Source organism: Juglans regia, chromosome 10, assembly GCF_001411555.2.
Source record: "Juglans regia cultivar Chandler chromosome 10, Walnut 2.0, whole genome shotgun sequence".
Taxonomy (NCBI): Eukaryota; Viridiplantae; Streptophyta; class Magnoliopsida; order Fagales; family Juglandaceae; genus Juglans; species Juglans regia.
Window position 1 is genome coordinate 10,337,563 of NC_049910.1, and position 20,778 is coordinate 10,358,340.

A 20,778-nucleotide genomic window follows, 5' to 3' on the forward strand; every position below is an offset into this window, starting at 1 on the left:
TCCTTTGCTGAAAGACTTCGAACGCGTCAAGTGCTGCTCAGTTGTTCTTCAAAGAAATTGTTTGCCTACACGACGTTCCTCAAACAATTACCTCGGACCGTGATACCAAGTTCCTTAGTCATTTTTGGATCACCTTGTAGAAGAAGTTTGGAACCTCTCTGAAGTATAGTAGTACCTATCATCCACAAACAGACGGCCATACCGAAGTGAACGACATGACGCTTGGCAACATGTTGCGTTGCATTTCTGGAGACAAGCTGAAGTAGTGGGACGTCAACCTTCCGCAAGTTGAATTTGCCTTCAACAGCATGAGTAATTGCTCGACTAGAAAGAGCCCTTTCGAAATAGTCTATATTACACCTCCAAGGCATGCTCTTGATCTAGTTCCCCTTCCTAAAATGCCTGGGCTAAGCACGGCAGCTGAAAATTTGGTAGAAAGAATTCAAGGCGTACTAGCTGAGGTGTGCAACAACCTGGAACAAGCTAACATGAAATTCAAGCTGGCTGTAGACAAGCATAAGCGAGCCAAGATATTCCAAGAAGGGGACTTGGTGATGGTTCGTTTTCCCACAGGTACCTATAGCAAATTACGGGACAAGAAGAATGGTCATTGCCGCATTATGAAGAAAATTAATGACAACGCCTACGTAGTTGAGCTCCCGGGAGATATGTCCATTTCCCCCACGTTCAACGTAGCTGATTTGTTCAAATATCAGCCCCCTGATGAACAAAATGGACCCAAACTCTGAGGCGAGTTTCTTTCTAAGTGGAGGGGAATTGATGCAAGACGTAGTTGCAGTTCCAACCATGCACCAAGACGACATCAGTGCCAGAAGTTGCGGCGTCAACTTGCCTTTTACATATCTCTGTTTTCACCCATGATCTACTTTGATTTGTTTCTTAATTTATAGTTTCCTTTCATAAATATTTCCTTTATCAAATGTCTACTTTCCTTAGTGATCACTTTATATATTCGGTTGTCATTGTAATAGAGAAGGAACGAAGGTTTGGAATAAGAAGAGTTGTGATTTATTTTCTTTCTGCAATTTGCGTCAACTTCGGAAGACACAGCTCTTCCATAATTTTTTTATTTTCTGTTTCCGAGAGTACACTTTCCCTGTTTTCTTTGTCTAACACGTCTTCCGCTACGCCAGTGCACTTCAGTACCTTCGGCTGAACAAAACCAACCAATGAGCAAAACATACGATTTATATTCTTCACAACACATTCAAATATCCAATATGGAGAAAATTCCCATATTACAATATGCAAGGTCTTGTATTCAGATGAGTTTGAAAACAGACCAAATGAACACACAACAAAACTACAAAATACATTTGAAAAGAACAAGGGGAAAAAAAGGCTTGAACGATACCCAGCAACACATCAAAGATTGGATTTCAAGGCCATGATTCTTTCAGTTGGGTATAAAATTAAGCATACCAAACAAATCGTTAAGCTAACCTAACAAAATGGATATTTCACATACCTATAATCTAAGGAAGAATGGGCCCAGACTTATCCGATGCCTCATCTTCCACCAGACAACTCAATGGCATTTTGGTTATAAACCGAATCTTCTCCCCAGTCAAATCTTCTTTGTAGTCTCTCATACTCTTGCCTGCGAGTAACCTCAATATGCTGCCATTCTTCCCACCTCTCAGCTAACCCCTCTCCTTCCAGCATCCGTACCACCTCTGACATTGCAGGGCGTTCCTCTGGTGATGATTGGGTACAAAGCAATGCAACTTGAATCATCATTTCCACCTCTTGAATGTCGTAATTCTTACTTAAGTTGGGATCTACAATAGCATCAAGTCTCTTCTCCCTCTCCAGCTTCTTGACCTTCACAAGAAGATAAATACAAAATCTATTAATTAGCAGAAGTTCACCCAGAGAAAAAGGATGGACAACAGCTAAACATGTATTGTCATGTCCAGCATCGAGTCTCTTCTCCCTCTGATGCAGAAAATTACTTGTTGACAGTAATCAACTCAACCCCTGGCTAGAGTAAGCATGTAATTCCCCAATACAACTAAGGAATTAAGGAAAGATTAAATAGTATGACAATAAGGAAGCATTTCTTCATAATGTTCATATACAGGAAAACACCAACTTAATTGTTAAGTACATGTACAACAAAGTGAATGTGATGTCTTTAACTGCAAATTAAACGTTTAAGCATAGAAGTATATGCACTGAGATAAAGAAGATGTGGCATGCTTAATGGAAGTGATGGTACAAACGATTTTTGCAGGTCTCTTTGAGAAAGCAGAGAATTACTTGCATGAGTGCCATCTACTCCAGCTGTATATATAGATTGCACTCGTGCAAGTAATGGTTATACCCAAAATAAAATCAGCTATATATACAATTATATGATACAAGAAAGAGAGCAAGACAAGCATGCATTTAAAACCCGGACCTACATAACAAGGTTGTCTTACATGGTCCAGCAATAAAACATCATCTTCTTCCTCCAAGCGTGAAAAGTCAATCGCCCTTTGGCCTGTCACTAGTTCTAAAAGCATGACTCCGTAACCAAAAACATCAGTTCTTTCTGAGGACTTCCCAGTGGACAAGTATTCAGGTGCTATGTGGCCCATAGTTCCACGAACTTGAGTTGTCACATTAGTTTTTCTAACATCAACCAATTTTGCCAGGCCAAAATCACCAACAACTGCTTCAAAATCTTCATCAAGTAACACATTCGCAGCCTTAACATCCCGATGAATGATTTTAGGATTGCAATGTTCATGAAGGTACTCTAGCCCACGAGCTGTACCTAAAGCAACACGTTTTCTTGTAGGCCAATCTAAAACAGGCTCCCCAGGTTTAATGTCTGCACCAGTGCTCAAAATCAGTACGATACCATCACGAAGGCTCCCAGAATCAGTAATAGACTTGATTCTCAATTATTAAAAAAAAAAAAAAAAAACACAGTAGTAGACTGAGATTTCAAAAAGGAACATGGTCTAATAAGTTACATATTCTATCAGTCAATGGAAACAAGGGTACAAATAATTGATGACAGAATCTGAATGATTGAAATCCAACAATACTTTTTTTATTTTAAGGATGAAAGGTTAGGCATACAAGGTGCAATATGGAAGACTGTAACTTCCATTACAGCACCACTTAACAAGCGGGCCCTTCAATATAGAACCCATGTGCATGGGAGGCCTTAGTCCAGTTAAGGCACAGCCCAAGTAGAATACGCCACCACGAAGATGAAATTAAAGAATTTTAAAGGGCGTACTCATTTCCAATGCAATCACTTCTTCTCTGTTTCTTAATTCTTCATTTCTTATAACCAGATATCAACTTAAACTAACAGAGTGGACAAGATAAATTTGGGTCAACGAAGGATTCTCTCTATTAGTCACTCGTGTAGAAGAATGTACTTCGACTACAAGCATCTGAAGACTCAGTGATTTTCACCTGTGATAAGTCCACATGCTCATGTGCTTATTAGCGTGTGAATATGCTGACAAAAACAAGCCAGAAATAAGTTTAGATATTCTGTGTAGCAACTGTACATACAGCTGCAAATGTAATATTCAAAATGGATCAGGGACACTTGGTGCGACCAAGAAAATAAATAATCCACAGTCAACTTCGGCAGGCTGCATTAATCACTTGATTGGATAAAATAGTCCCAAACAGGAATTATGAGCAATGCAATGGATATCAATAAACCAAGCCACATTGGGAAGTGGACTGGAATTCTGTAGCACTGTTTTACCCCAGGGTAAGCGTAAGGAGAGAGTGGGGGATGTAAGATACACAATTCCCACTGGCTGGCTCAAGTTTTCTGTACACCACCTCAAGCCTGCATGGTGTCCAGACACTCAAAGCATGCCAGCCTACTGGTGATGTTGTTCAACCATCAGAGACGCACACAAGAACCAAGTTCAGCATGTGTTCAACACTTCAGTGTGTGTATGTGTGTTGGCATGTGTCAGTCTCTGTGCATAGGCATTGAACTATCAACAGCTCCTATTCACATACATAGCTCAAAGAACTGATACCTCGTAGACGATAGGCAACACTTAAGTTCTGCATATAGGGATAGACTAAGAGGCGTTCTGTGGTAGTCGTGCAAAATCCAATCAGCCGTAAAAGATTCCTGTGAACAGCTACACTTATCATCTCAACTTCCCGTTGAAAAGCTTGATCTCCTCCAGGACTCTCATAGTCTGTTAACCGTTTCACAGCAACTTTTGTATTATCTGCAAGCACCCCTTTATAAACTTTTCCAAAACCTCCCTGCCCTAAAACATTTTTCTCACTGAAGCTGTCTGTAGCAAGCTGTAATTCTCTCCACGAAAACCTTTTCAATTGACCAAATGCAATTCTTCGATCAACTTCACCTGAGCAGTGATCATGCATGTTAAAATATTAAAGTAGATTTTTCGAAAGCAAGTTCCCCTGTTAAAGTTTAGATCAAATACCAATTCTATCAATTTGAGAAGAAGTACCCAAGAACCATCAAATAATCAATTCAGGTAACAGATAAATTCTACCAGAGAAACAATAAATCCAAGTAGGCTCATAATCAGAAGAGCTTGTGTATATCATACAGCATAACGCCCTATGTTATTGAGAAAAACAGATCAGTTTAATTATACAACTAATGCATTACGGTATTGAGATAGAAAGATCATTGGAGCATCTTCTATGTGAAATTTGATATGTTTCCAGGCAGAAGAAAGTAATCATACGATGTTGAATAAATTCAGGATTGCTTAACAAATCCAGCTAAATAACAGATTTCAAATAGGGTTTTTTTATCCGAGGGTAGTCATTTTAGACACACAAACACTGTGTGCCTGGATCATACAGGGTTTTTTTATCCGAGGGTAGTCATTTTATAATAGAGTAGGCTGGTGGAATCCATTTTCCTCCCACAGAACAGCTAGGTTACATATTATGCCCAAAGATAAATAAAATAGGAGTACTATGGAAGCTTGTGGGGTGGTTGGTGTACAGGAGAGGTAAGTGAGGCTAATGGAGTGGGGGTTGGAAGCACATCAGGCATGGGTGGGGGGTGTTTAACCACCATTCCAAATTAATATTGGGCGAGGGTTCCCGGTTAAAGTTTTGAAGGGACAAATGGTGCAGGGACTAGGCCTTAAAGGACTCCTTTCCAGCTATATTCCAAGTGGCACGTGATCAAGAAGCCTCAGTAGCGGACCTCATGCTTCGATTAAGGGACTAAGTCCAATGGAATGTCACGTTTAGTAGAGTGGCGCAAGATTGGGAAGTGGACAGCTTTGAGGCTTTCTTCAGCCTATTATATTCTGTGGTGCCGAATGGACAACAAGCTGATCAGCTATGGTGGACACCGGTGGGTAAGGGTGCTTTCTCAGTTTGCTCTTTCTACAAGTCCCTTACTCTTTCACCAAACATCCAGTTTCCATGAAGGATAATTTGGAGGAATAAGGTACCTCCTAAAGCGGCCTTCTTTACTTGGACAGCAGCCCTGGGGAAGATTTTGACTACCAATAACCTAAGAAAGCGCAAGGTCGTCATCCTAGACTGGTGTTGTATGTGTAAGCAATCTGGCGAGACAGTAGAACATCTCTTGTTACATTGTGAAACAGCTAGAGCCTTGTGGACTGAAGTGTTTAGTCGGGTGGAGTTTTCGTTTGTAATGCCTGCAACAATGGTTGAGCTACTGGCTAGCTGGACTCCCCCGAGAGGTGCTCCACAAATTAAGGAGGTGTGGAAGATGATCCCGAGCTGCATCATGTGGTGCATTTGGCAAGAACGTGATGATCGGACTTTCGAAAACATGGAGCAGTTACCTGAGGAACTTTGAGCGTTATTTTTCCATACTTTATTTCTATGGGCCATAGCTTTAGATTTTAATGGCCTGAATTTTCATGATTTTCTTGTTTCCTCTACCTCGACCTAGATATGTCTTATCTCTTGTATATCATCTTGTGTACTTGGGCTATGCCTATCCTTATTAATAATATCGTATACTACAGGATGTACTGTCTACCTCTACATACCAACTGTTTTCACAAGAATATGCACCAATACCAGTCCATAAAAATCTGCCACATGTAATTTAAATATCTGTAAGAAGGAATTGCTCAGAGAGAAATCAGTAAATCAGCACATAAAAATAATTCTGCTACATACTATATCTGTTTTTTTTTTTTTTTTTTTGGGATAGGTAATCACCATTCACAATTTAATTGAGAAAATTAATCACAAACCACTTTAGCAGTTCAATAAGTAAAAGGAAAACAACCTGCAACATCCACAAAAACTTCAGGCTTGTAGCCTTTGTGTCTACTCCTATACAGAATAAACAGAAAGCCACCAAGAAGAAGAATTACAGCACATCCTGCCACAATCCCAAGTATAACTCCAATATTCGGCTTTTGCAAACCACCTGTCCAGAGGGAAAATAGTGCCATTAAGCTAGTAAACCAAAAGATAAAAACACCGTTACACTAGTGGAGAAAAAAAAGAATTACACCATTTTATTTCAGAAAACTCTCTCAATATTATGAATCTGATCCAATTAACCTGAATCTCCACTTTCAGATGCACAAATCCCACAATTAAACCTGTTTCCTGTAAAGCTGAAACAAGATGTTTTGTTAACAATAAAAAGGAGCAATAATAGCATTCTTTTTAGTAGCACAAATAATAGAAATAATGACAATAATAATATAGAAGATTACATGATGATGATGATGATGATGATGATAATAAAGCATCTAACATATAATATATATATATATATGTATATATATAATATTTTTACTTATAAAAAAAAAACATCTAACATATTTTAAGAACAACTGTATTGCTGATATCCAAAGACACTTCACATAATATATATATATATATATACACACACACACACAACTTTTTTCGTTGGTCAGTACCAGGCAGAGAAAGGGGAAAACATCTGGAGAACCCAAGTACAAAGATAGCTTCAGCTTCCACATCCCTAGAGGGATAACTAGACGAAAATAAATGCCCCTACATGTGTAAATTCTTCACAATTCTAACCCAGGAGTGGAAGGGCCTAAACTTCTCGTTCCTATAAAATTCTTCACAATTCTCACTGAAACTTAATAAAAGACAGCAAGGTGAATGGAGTTGAGATCATAGTGGATCATCTCTCCTGATGGAAACAGCAGTGTTTCTCACCATTCACCATGGAGCAGTGAAGTTCATTTAAGAGCAGTAAATTGAGGGAAATAGAACTGGTGTGTCTGTTTAAATGCTTATCAACTACTAGTAGATCAGGGGCTTCAAATGGAAAGAGCAGAGTGGAGCATTATTGGTATCTTGCAATGGATGCTAAAAGAAATTCTGCACTGTTTGTTGGATGCTCGTCATCACCATAAGGGATTGATGATATAACTTAATAGTCCAAATTATTTTGGGAATAGAAACATTGATTTGTATCCTCTAAGTTCACAGCAGGAAACGAGTCAAGCTGGTCAAATCCCAGCTAAAAATGTAAATGAATGGGATTCATCCTACCCATACAAATTGGGCCAATGTCAGTGAAAATATCTCCCATACTTAGCAAAGAAGAATTTCAGTATGGTGCTGTGAGGCTGCGGCCATAAGATTTAATTAAGTACGGCAGAATTTTTCCTAGCACAAGTTACACTGAAACAGATGAACATGAGAGGATCCAAATCCTAGCAATATATTCCTCAATGGTACTTCAGATACAATTATAGTAATTAATGTTGTTCATACTTGTACTTTTGAACTTTGAATAAATGCTTGGGAATCTGACCACTCAGATCATTTGAATCGAGCTGACTGCAAAAAGAGTTTCAACTGTACCATATTAAATAATGAAAGAACCACATAGCCCTTTGGTAAATTAAACTTCTGAATATAAATCAAACTTTTCATATCATCTCCGCATAGTATAAGATATCACATACAGAGTGATTAATTTTTGAAGACTTGAAAGTGAATCGGGAATAGTTCCAGTGAGATTGTTTTGACTCAAAGTCCTGCTTTCACAGTCAAGAAAATCGAACTGTTAAGAGATTATGAAGATGCATACACTCATCAATATCTTGAAAACTGACAGTGCAGGAGTCACTTACAAGAACTGAAGCATTTTAAGATTACCAAGGGAAGATGGTATTTCACCAGTTAAATTATTATTCGACAAATCCAAACTTCCCAAAGTTGCCAGATTTCCAAGCTCCTTGGGTATCTCACCAGTAATGCCATTTCCTGGCAGTGCACTGCATGATGAATGAAACAGATACACATTAGGGTCGCACATAAAAGCATATTGCTTACACATATTTCAATGAATGGAGAATATGATCACCCAGGAACTCTCAACCGAAATCTCTAACAGGCAAGAATTCAAACATCCATGTTGCCAATTGAAGGCCACGAGCATTAACATTTTGTCAACAAAAAGATATCATTGACAATCTCCATCTATGCTTGGTTCTCTTATGAAATGCAGCAGAGGTTATCACTGTGTGTTTCTTATTTTTCCATACAGCCAAGTTTCCTCCAAAAAGGGTAGCAATGTGCAGTAGACCTCTTATCTGATGGAGGACATTCCAAGGCTTGGAGTGACGAATATACGAGTGGCAACATTCCAATATGAAATCCTAGGAGCTTCTAAGAAGGTTCACTACACTGACCACATACGAGGCACTCAGCCAGTTTAATATTGAATGGAGATGTTTCCACACCATTCTCAAAGTCTGAAGATCATTTTTCAAATATGTTTATGAAATTCTAAGTTTTCATCCCAAAGAATGATTTTTTTTAAAACAAAAAATGTATTTGCTACCTTTATGGCTATTCTTATTTAATCAATCCGAAAAAATTGTACATTTTATAAGTAGGAAGTTTATTAAAACACGTAATTAAGCATAACCCAAATACAACGGAAGTGTACACGAGAAAGACACCTAATTACAAGCAAACCCTGAAAAACAGTACAACAGTCATTAAGACTATTCCCATCCAATACAATAACCAAAGCCCAAAGCAGCAAAGTATGAAAAAAGAAAGCTCTTATCGCTTCCCACGATTGTTCTCTATTCTCAACATAGTGCCCATTCCTCTCATTCTAAATACACCACATATGACAAAGAGGTATCATCTTCCAAACGGTTGCTATTTGATAATTTCTTAGAATCCCTCTCCAACACGCCAAAAGGTTCACCACCCTCTTGGGCATCACCCAAGCAATTCCCACCTTAGCAAAGACCTCATCCCACAAAGCCTTCGACACATCACAATGAAGGAGAAGATGATCCACCGATTCGCCACATCTTTTGCACATGAAGAACCAATCCATTGCAACAATACCACACTTTCTCAACTTATCAATGGTAAGAATTTTCCCGTGAGAAGCCAACCAGCCGAAGAAAGCCACCTTTTTTTTTTGATAAGTAATAAGATATTTTATTTATCAAATAGTAGGCATATCCCCGGTACACTGGAGGTATACATGTGAATACACCTAGTTAGGAACTAAAACAGTTACAAGAAAATCATGGAAGCTGAGACCATGCAAGTCTAAAGCAATGGCCCACATAAAAAGAGTCTTCCACATAAAAATCCTAAATTCTTCTGAGGAACGTTCATGATCCTCAAAAAGTCTATCATTTCTTTCACACCAAATGCACCAAAGAATACATAAAGGAGCCATCTTCCACATTGCTGCTATCTGTGGTGTCCCAGTAATCCCTCTCCAACTTGCTAGTAGTTCCACCACTCTTCCCGGCATTACCCATGCAATACCCATTCTACAAAAGAAATAATTCCAAACTTCTCTTGCAAACTCACAATGTAAGAGTAGATGGTCCACTGATTCACCACTATTTCGACACATACAACACCAATCTGTAATAATTAAACCCCGTCTTCTAAGATTGTCAATAGTCAGAATCTTCCCTAAAGCTGCTGTCCAGACAAAGAAAGCCACCTTTGTAGGTGCCTTACTCCTCCAAATGTTCTTCCAAGGAAAAATCTGCCTCTGTTGTATGGTAGAAGATTCATAATAGGAGCGTACAGAAAAAATCCCTTTCCTAGAAGGTCTCCATACCATCTCATCTTCATTTGTGCCACCTTAAGAGGCACCTTGCATCTCCAATTATTTTTCCAAGGAAAAAAGCCAGTAGAAGACTGACGCCAAGACCTTGTACAAAGATCTAACCGAGAATTTCTTATTACCAAACTCATTCCAAAGTAATCTATCCTCCCCTCCAGAGGTTATGTTTAAAGCATAAAGCAAGCTGTAAAAATCAGTAATGTTCCCACTTCCCAATCCTGGACGTCTCTAATAAAGCTTACTAACCACTGAATAACTCCAGCAGTTTTATCAACTTATCCATGCAATCAGCCACGGAAGCACCTTTATTCGAAGCAATTCTGAAGAGAGAGGGGAAAGCATTCTTCAAGGCCTCATCCCCACACAATAAGTCATGCCAAAAATTCATCCGGTTTCCCCTACCCACCTCAAATATGAGATTTCTGGAGAACTCCCCCTATCCATTACAAATGAATTTCCACACTCCCATACCATATGCCCCTCTTACTTCATTGGAGCACCAACCACCCCAAGTACTCTCATACTTGGCATAATAACAATCCTCCAAAGAGCGTCCCCTTCTTGATGATACATCCACAGTCATTTCCATAAAAGTGCCTTATTGAAAGTTTTCAGCTTTCTCCAAAGCTCCCAATGAGAGAGGAGTACAAATCTTATCCCACTTAAGCAAATGGAGTTTCTTCTCATTGTCCATACCGCCTCACAAGAAAGCACGAAATATCCTATCCATTCTATTAGCCACTCCTACAGGCAAAGGAAAAAGAGATAGGAAATGGGTTGGGATATTAGATAAGGTGCTCTTGATTAAAGTGATTCTACCACCTTTAGACAAATAAGTCCTTTTCCAACTAGCCAATCGACATTCAATCTTCTCTATAATCCCATCCCAAATTGACTTGGTTGTATGAGGTGCCCCCAAAGGAAGGCCAAGATTCATAGGCAAGCTAGAGACTTTGAAGCCCAAAATATCAGCCAATTCCCCTAGATTATAGACCATACCTAAAAGGATCATTTCAGACTTTGATAGGTTAACCTTTAAGCCGGATACGGCTTCAAAACATAGCAACAGAGCCCATAAAGAACGAATCTGATCAGAATTTGGCTTACAAAGGATCAAGAATTGTACAAAATTTAAGATTGATCGGCATATGGTAGCAAATGATTGTGTGGTTAAAGATTTTTTAAAGGGATCTTCGCATATTTTACCAACACGATGATCTATAAACTTCTTTGTATCAATCAAATCCAGCTCTCCACTGGATTAAACAGGCAAAATCAATAATAGTGCTAAAGCCTACTGCAGCTTAAAGAATAAATACACATTTTAGAATTGACAGAGCCAACATTAATACTTTTCATACTTACAGAGACAAAAGAGATTTTAAATTTCCAACTTTTGGGGACAAAGTTCCAGTAAATCCCATTGACGACAATGTTCTGCAAAGAAAAAGTACATTTTTTTGTGAGCACTGCAAGGTAACAATACATATAAGCATGTAATAAAGAAAAGCTACTGAGATATGCACTGCAAGGCTTTCTTGTTTAGAACCCTATGTACTTGGGCCCATTCTGTTAATTTCAATGGCCAAGATTTCCATGCTTTCCTTATTTTCAATGTTCCTACTTAGCTAGGACATTATTTGTACTGAACTTGGCTTTTGCCTATTCTTTTATTAATATACTTACAATTATCAAAAAAAAAGAATATATCCTTGCACGAATCATGAAGGTTATGATTTATTGGTAACAACATCACCAAGCTTAATATAATCAGAAAAGGAAAGCTACATTAAATAGTATCTTACACATGCTGAACAGCACTAGAATTATTATCACACTGAACATTGGACCAAGTGCAAGGGTTAACTTGATTAGGATTCCAATCAGTTAGTTGATCGTGTGACGCCTTCAATGAAGTCCTTAATGCAAACAGGGCATCACCTGAGAAAGAACACCAAAATATTCACCACCTAGTCAAGATAACATGTTAACATGCAATACACCAGTAATAACTTGCAAATATCAGGTAACATAGATGATCAAATATAGGAAAATGAATCAGAGAGTCTCTTCAATGCAAATAGGGCATAACCTGAAACAGAACACAGGAATACTCATCACCCAATTAAGTTAAAATGTTAACATGCAATACATCAATAATAAATTGCAAACTCAGGAAAACATAGAAAATCAGAAATTGGAGAATGTATAAGAGACACTCAAAAGGATTCACTGAAAATATATTCTCAATAAGACCCACCATCCCTCAATCTTTTTCTAGAATTTAACACAGGAAAAGGAGAAAATAATTCTTTTCTTTTTTTCTTTGGGGAGGGGAAGAGAGAGTAAAGCGGAGGATTTTTCATATTAGATTAGAAAGAAGCATACATGCCTTTATTACATTGTTAGTTTATATAAAATAAATAGTAGTTATTGTAGTAGCATTTAAAAGACGTACTCAATCAGGTCCAATTAATTCACCGTTCTTCAGTTTTATGGGATGCTTGGAAAATGAGATGAGATGAGATGAGAACTTTGTGAATAGTAGTAAGATGATTTGTAAATAGTAGTGAGATAGTTTGAGTTAAGAGTATTTATTGGGTTTTGGAAAATGAGAGAAAAAAATTAAATAAAAAATATTATAAAGTTAAAATATTATAATATTATTAGAATATTATTTTTTAATATTATTTTTATTTTGAGATTTAAAAATATTGAATTATTTTTTGTTTTTTATTTGAAAGTTTGGAAAAGTTGTAGTAATTAGTTTAAAGTTGTAATGATTAGTTTGAAAGTGTTTGTGTTTGAATGATGTTTGGAAAGGAAATGGGATGAGATGAGATGAGATGGAAACTTTTTCCAAACATCCCCTTAATTACCAATGGTTTGGGTGTGGAACAGAGAATAGATACCCTCAGAATCATCTTTCTAGAACCGTGAACAAACAGGAAAACAGAAAAAGGATTTTCTTTTTGGTGAGCGATAGCTCTCATCAGCATCTAACAGACTCTTGATCAGGTTCAAATCAACTCAAATGGATGACTACTACATATTGTTTCAGTAAACTTCAGCTTTTAATTGTCAATGATTTTAGATTTATATGCAGAATAAATGATGACCTTCTCGTCAATTACAATATTCCTAACAAAAAATTTTGGATTCTGAACAAAATTGAAAGATCTTATACCGTCCAAAACTTCGGGGCATATCAGTCTAGTAATACTTGTAGTCTTAGTGACAGCGTGCCAATTTTATCCTAAGATTGATGTTGGCTACCTCCCAGTCACTCTAGTTCGATCACTATTCCCTTATATCAAAGTACTCCAGCCGCAAGAATAAATTGGGCATATATGAGAACAACCTTTTCCAATTGATTTATTAAAGAAAAAGAATGACCAACTTCTTAAACCAAAGAGATCTAATATTTTATCCATAGTTTCACTTAAGTAATCCTCGCACTATGAACAAAAATAACTGATCAGTACAGTTCAACTGCAACAAGCCCCAGCCTAGAAAGCAAACCAAGGCCAGATGTATGAGATCGAGAAAGAGAAACAATGGAGCAGTTTAAATTTGAGTTTTTAAACTAGTTTATGTTTGATTTCCATTTAAATAGCATTGCCTTGGACTTCAAATGCAACATTTTTGTTGGGATCTACAGTGGTAGACCATTTAGCTTGGCCTTTCCATCATTTCATATAAACTGATAAAAACAAAAAATTAGACATACTTGGCATAACTATATGTTGTCTGAAAGAATTATATGTTAGGACTCGGGAAAAAAAATAAAAAGGAATTGTCAAGCAAGTCTCCGTATCATACCTTGAAAATCAGAAAATACAAAAGACTGCAAGCAAGCCAATATCAACACAATGAAGACCAGTTCCATCTTCAATGGCATCAAATTCTGTTAGCAACCTGATGAGATGCATAATCATCAATGGATACATGGATGAGAGCCATCGCTGCAAAGACATCCCAGAATTGAATAGCAAACTTTTAGATTTGTAACGGACGATGGATATAATAAAACATAATAAATTTTATTATAACACAACTCTGAACATGCATTGATGAAGATGTAAACTGACAGACTGAAAGTCAGGGGGGTATACAGACCCTCTCCCACTACATTATTGTCTTTCTTCCTATTTCCTAACGAGTCTATATACTCGTCTTTCTTCCTATATCATTGTCAGTCAAAGTGTCGAGTAAGATATACATACAGGACAAGGCCGCAAAAACCACCTTCTTCAGCTAAAATCAGATACCAAGTTTGCGTGCATCCATAACTCCATTCTTTCATTTTATATTCCAATTAGCGATAGTTATTCGGCACGACTCACCAGAAGGGAAAGTTATTTCGTAAAAATTTAACATTTGAAGAACTTTAAAAAAGGCAATGACGATAGTAACTATTCAACTTAATATACGGTGTCCATTTTCAACTGCATAGTCAGTGGTATAGGATTCTGATGCTGACTTGATTAGCCCCTCCATCCCAAAAAAACACTCAAAATGGGCCCTCAAATAATTAGTACTTCCTGTCTAAGCAAAGAAAGATAATGAACAACGAGTAATGTTCAAATCTCTTTGGCTCTGACCTCAATCAATCAACCCCCAAGACCTTCAAAACCATTTAATTAAGACTCCAGAGGATTCAAACTAACTCAAATCAAGTTTGAGTAACGCTAACCTCAAAAACAAAAACGCTTAAATTCTTCAGGTTCGGTTGCCAACAAAACTAGTGTACTTAAATCACCTCGGTTAGAACGGCCTTTTCCGAAAAAGAATAACGGAAACGTAGAGGTCCTCTCAAGTTGAAAAGGCCGAGAAATGAACAAAAAAGGGAGAAGAAGAAGAAATACCTGTTGAGAGGAATCACTAATCAGGTTAGGAGAAGGTAAATCAGTGAATCAAAAAGTAAGTTTTAGGGATTGGATATTCGAGATAAGGTTCGCTTGATGAGTTGCTCAGAGAGAGTAGATGTTCTGAGGTGGGTGACAGCAAGAGATTTGCTACACAACATCCACCACACTCTACATTCTATATCTTTTTAAATTTTTTAAATTTTTAAAATGTTTTTTTGAGTTTATTTTTTTTAAATTATTTTAAATTTTTTATTTATTATTTATATAATAAATATTTAATAATAAAATAATAAAAATTAAAAATAATATAGAGTATAGAAATTGTATGAATAGTAAGAAGTTATAGATTTTTTGTTTTTGTAAAGGGTTGCTGGCTGGCTGCTATCATTGCTGTCTATTTTAAGTTTTAACTCCTTTTGCATCCTCTTGGCTCTTTCAACGTTTTATTCAATTGAAAAATAAACAAATTAAATGCACTGGACCTGTATGACCTTTACGTCCTTGTCGTTGGATAATGCAAAATTAGTGGGGCCCTTGACTTACCGCTCAATTTTATTATTTATACATTTTAGTTTCTTTTATTTATTCTTTTTATTTAATAGTTAAAAAAATAATTATTAGTAAAATTATGTATTTTTTATTTTTTTTAATAATTAAAAATATTAAAAAAAAAGAAATTTATAACTAACAATATGTCCAACAGTAAACATTGAGTGGCCTGCTAGCATGATCCTAATGTTATATGTAACTCTAAAATTAATTTTATGTACGATAATATATCTATTGAAATCAATTTCTTTTATTTTAATTTTTAATTTTTCATATTTTACACATTAGAATATATGATTATTAATTATATAAATAAAATTATAAATATAGATAATACTAAATCAGAATTTGAAATTAGAATACATTTGGATGTTGAGATGAGTTGAGTTATAAATAGTAATATTTTATAGATCCCATTAAAATAGATTTAGGTTGCGTTTGAATGTTGAACTAAGCTGATATGAGTTGAATTTTTTATAAATAGTAGTGAGTTGAGATACTGGAGTGAGTTTTGTGAGATCCACCTAAGATGAGTTTAAATATATTTGAATGTTAAGAGAGTTTATATGTATTAATAGAAAGTTGATAAACGCTGTGGGTCACGTGTGTAAATAAATGTTAAATTGAAAAAAGTTGTGAGTTTCACGTGTCAAGAGGTCTTGAGTTGAGTGATATTTAGTGACTTGGAAGTTGTGTTTGGATTTTGGATTAGGTTTAAATTTGAACTCAATTCAGATGAGCTCAATTGCTTCCATGTTCCAAACTTAGTCCTAACTTTTTTAGGTTAAGATGGATTTAACTTTTTAAGTTGAGATAGGTTTAAATTTTTTAGGTTGAGATGAGTTTAACCTTTTATAGAAAATTTAAAAAAAAAATAGTAAGTTCTATCTGATTTGAAATGAATTGAGTTGAATAACCAAACTCAACTGTGGCTTTGGAAAAAGTTAACAATGGTCATTTCAGATTAGCTGTCTATTTTTGGCATATATAAACGAAAGGTGTTCTAGATAGAAAATGATAGGATTACTACTCTCTTATTACTTATTTATTTATCTTTTTGTATTTGATTTTTTTTTTAATTTTTCATTTTACTTAATGGATAAGGAAGTAAATATTATTAAAATCATATATTTTTTTAATTTTTTTAATAATTAAATATGTTAAAAAAATACTTTAAAAAATGATTTAAAAAATAAATATATTATAAATAATAAAAAGATAATAAAAGGATAATAATGTATCACTATCCGTTCTAGATTCAGCTCCCCTTTCCTCTCATAGAAAATATAAGTAGTCCACTCGAGAGTCAAAAGTGGAAGAACAATTGCACTGATTTTGAGCACATTGATAGATTACAGCATTATTAACAATTTAAAATTACTTTGAAAAAATCATAAATTTCTTTAATATTTTTCCTTTTTTTAAAAAAATCTCTCTTTGCATAAATACACATATGCTAAAAAATAAAAATAAAAAAAAAAAACATATGTATTTGAAATTATTTTTTTTTCAAAAAATTATATTTTTTTTTCTCAAACTATATTAACCGTACTAGCTGTCTGCTGAAAAAATTAATTAAAAGTAGAATAAAAAAAAAAAGGGAATTAAATACGCAAAGATGACCCCACTTCTATAATTCTGTCCACGATATTTATTTTACCAAACGAAAGAAATCTCAAACGCAATCCCAAGTTTTACAATAAATATCTCAGGCCGACAGGCCCACAGTTCATCAACAGTTTGACTGGGAGATAACCCAAGCATCCTACCTAAAAAACATGAATATCGTGGATACTTGATCCTAACAACCCAATAACTATTTTGAAACCTTCAGCAAACAAATTTCCCTATTAGATGGTTAAACACTTGACAGAGATTAATTCTATGATATTATTTGTTTTTACTTATTTGAATTTATTGGATAAAATAAAATATTTTTGAAGGATAAGTATACATGAATCAATTGTTGATCTCAGATCTTATAGAATCGAGAGTATCGATATTTTATTTATATCCTTGTTAAGACTTGCTTTATGTGTTTATTTCTCTCACTTTATCGACACTCTAAGATCTCGATCAAAATTAACATGCTGAGACCAAAACATAATTATTATAGATGTTAAGGGATATAAGAATATGTAGAAAAACAATGTGACTCTTCGCATTCGATTTATCATCCCCAGTCATATGAGTTCACATGACATACTTTAAGTGAATAACCATTCAAATAGAAAATTATTTAAAATGCGTCATACTAGCATGTGTTTATGATTTTGATTGACAAAATTTAAAATAAAGAATAATATTGATCATTCGTGAAGAAATAATCTATGAAATTTCTAAGATGGTTAAAGGGATTTGGAAGGACGCATTTGTCCCTTGATGGGCTGGGCCCGGTCCGGTTGTCAGATTAAGGGCCCAGTGTTAAAAGGCTCCCTGTATGACGTGAAGAAAACCCAAGCCAACATGGGAAAAGACGTGACAGCCCCTGCTGGGGCATATTGCTCGAGACCTCGTCTCTAACAGGGGGTGCTAGATTAAATGCGATTGGATGCCGCCCCCCAGACACAAAGCCTCGCATGGGTCGAGACATCCTAATAGAGGCAACCGCATTAAATGAGACGACACGCTGTCCAGCATAGGGGCAGACACTTAAAGAACAAGGACAATAGAGCTCCATTAGATAAGGGGAGTATAAAAGCCTCAATAAAGGTACAATTCGGGGGACTCATTCTCTCCAATTTACTATCTCTTTCACTCTTAGGCATACACTAACTTAGGCATCAAAGGTGTTTACTGACACTTCGGGCCCCTCAACCTTTCTTGCCTCAAGTGACCGGCGGAGCAAGGCGAGGTGCGAAACACTTCCTTAATGTCCATATGCAAGTCGCGGCCAATCACCCAATCGCTTAAATTAAAAAACACAACTCCCCACAAGATAAAAGGCTCACAAGACTACCCAAAAAAAAACCAACAACAACAAACAGCAAACAAAGATCACTGGAAACGACAAGCACCAAAAAAATGTATGTGTATATATATATAGACAATGAACTGATTACAAAAAAGAAGTGTAAGGAAGCAAGAGTGCACATATTCGTAGATACCAACAAAAGCATAAATCAAAACAAATGCATATCATTTAAAGAGGCAAGGTCCAAGAAACCTATGTACAAGGCATATATTGTTCAAAAAAAAGGATGGAGGCCTGTTATTTCTCAGTTTGGACAGCAGGCCAAGAAAAGGTGTCAGGCATCAGGTCCCTCCCCAAAGAGTCAAGGAACCCGAGAGCCTCCTGGTTAGGCTTCAATATCTCTAAGTTCAGGGCCTTCAGGTCGACTTGAGGTTCGACAATAAGTATGCTCACATTTTCTTCAAGCCCAAAGTGTGCCCATAGCCCCAAGTTTGGTTACGAACCCTCTTAGTTGTTGCGAATTGAGGGGAGAGCTTGGCAAGATCATCTTTGGCAGAGGCAAACTCGAACTTCTATTCCTTCACTCGCCTCTTGCATGACCTCACCCTTTTCTTGGTTGTGGCATACTTGGTGCCCATAGAGGCCTTGTTCCTTGATAGCGCCGTGTGCCACACCTCAAGCTCCTCTCTCTTGGCCTTGACATGATCATGCTCCATGCCCATATCCAACCTAACATCCTCAACTTTTGACAAAGAGGCAATGTAGCCAAGGCAACACTCTTGGGTTACCTCTAGTTCCTTGTCCAAACAAGATGCCATAATCCACTCTAGATTTAGTTCTTTGGTCAAGGCTTCAACCTCAAGGCACTTCCGGGACAATTCCTCCCTAGACTCGCCCAGATCCTTTCGAAGGGCAAGAACTTATTTGCAAAGGCAAGCAATATCTCCCTCTAGAGCCTTGAGGTCAGGCCTCCTCAAAGTGCTCTGTGGAGGTCAGGCCTTGAGAAATCCCAAGAATCGGATTGAGTATGGCCTTGAAGAATGTCATCTCCAAGTCTGCCTAGTCCTAATCAAGAGTCCTCATCGGCCCTTGGTCAGTAGACAAGGTAAAAGGGAGATCCAGGGGTGGAGAAATGGGCTGAGCATTGATCAACGAGAGCTCAAAGTCTAATGCTGCGGTCAGATTAGTGTCGGCCTATGCCATGATGGTGTCAAAGTTATCCAAGTCAGGAGAGTTCTCTCGGATCGGGGCAGATGCAACTAGCTGGCAGGGGCAGGATTTGACACGACGGCTCCACAAATGGGCGAGAAGCCCTTTGCTCGAGCTCTAAATGGTCGTGCATTTCCCTTGCTCCTTGGCGTCAGAAGACCTCTTCTTGCCTCAAGAAACAACAGGGTCCATAAAAAAGCTGTGATTGACCACGAGAGATCGATCTAGTATCACAAAGAACTAGTCAATGTTCTCTTTTGTCAAAAGAGAATCGGTGCATACATCCTCAGGGTGTTGGTCGACCCAGGAATAAACTGATTGAATGCGAGCTTACTCTCGCTCCGAAAGAGTCACGGAGATCACCTTGTCATCAGAAATGATCCTCCATGAGGCTCGTACAAGGAACTCTTGCTTGTCGAGGAACTCGCACCCCTCGCCAAAAATGAAGAAAAACTTGTGTTGCTAATTTTTGGCATTGGAGTAACGGCTCTTAAACCAGGCGATGCGGTATTTGGACAGGGAATGGAAACTACAGATATTACCTCCCAAAGACCGGATGTTGTGTGTAAACACAAACAACTTGGCGGTCAAATCAGGATATTTCTCACTGGCAGGCTCCAGGACAATGCGCCATACGACGCAGCATGACATCAGGATCCTCCACGAGTTAGGGTGCAGTTGGGCAAGGGCCACCCCTAGGAAATTAGGATGTTGCGAACGGGGTGAAAAAAAAGGAGTCTCAGCCCATGTGAGAAGGTGCTGGTATGCAGACCAACCTTCTCAACAAGCCCCTCAAAGTCAACGGCCCCGTGGCTCAGGCATGGGACCTCCAGGACAACCGTGTCTGGAACTCTGTATGTGTCCCTCAATGCCCTAAGGTTAACCAAACTAGAAGTAGAGGCCCAATCGCGCCGTCGTAGCAAGGAAAGCCCTTCCAGGAAGAAGGCTCATGCCTCGCAAGGACCCTCACAGTGAAGGGAGTGTGAACCCACGAGAAGAAAGCTTAGATGCATTTGGGAGCCATCAAGGACGAATAATGGAAGCAAGGAAGGAAAAAAAGAAAAGAGTAAGGATTTTGGAGAAGAGACAAACGGGAGAAGAAAGCGAAATCGAGAAAGGTGGAAAAGTGTTCATATGACAAAGAGAAG

The 20,778-nt window shown here is 37.3% G+C and overlaps 1 protein-coding gene across 5 annotated transcripts; it reads right to left on the bottom strand.

Moving 5' to 3' along the window:
• Positions 1-1,022: 1,022 nt before the first annotated feature.
• Positions 1,023-15,135, bottom strand: LOC109001637 (probable LRR receptor-like serine/threonine-protein kinase At5g10290). 5 transcript variants are annotated; one of them, XM_035694986.1, is made up of 13 exons: positions 14,956-15,106; positions 13,910-14,052; positions 11,893-12,028; positions 11,453-11,524; positions 8,106-8,249; positions 7,938-8,009; positions 7,744-7,809; positions 6,547-6,602; positions 6,266-6,409; positions 4,032-4,373; positions 2,448-2,842; positions 1,490-1,845; positions 1,023-1,173 (listed from the first exon to the last, which is right to left on the bottom strand). In XM_035694986.1, exons 2-12 carry the CDS (start codon positions 13,986-13,988, stop codon positions 1,531-1,533), a joined length of 1,821 nt encoding a protein of 606 aa, XP_035550879.1. In that variant the 5' UTR covers positions 13,989-14,052; positions 14,956-15,106; the 3' UTR covers positions 1,023-1,173; positions 1,490-1,530. The 5 variants fall into 5 exon arrangements, with proteins under 5 accessions (XP_035550879.1, XP_035550880.1, XP_035550882.1 ...); XM_035694987.1 differs by lacking the exon at positions 1,023-1,173 and having other exon boundaries at positions 1,192-1,845; positions 14,956-15,135; XM_035694989.1 differs by lacking the exons at positions 1,023-1,173; positions 14,956-15,106 and adding an exon at positions 14,850-14,920 and having other exon boundaries at positions 1,192-1,845.
• Positions 15,136-20,778: the final 5,643 nt, after the last annotated feature.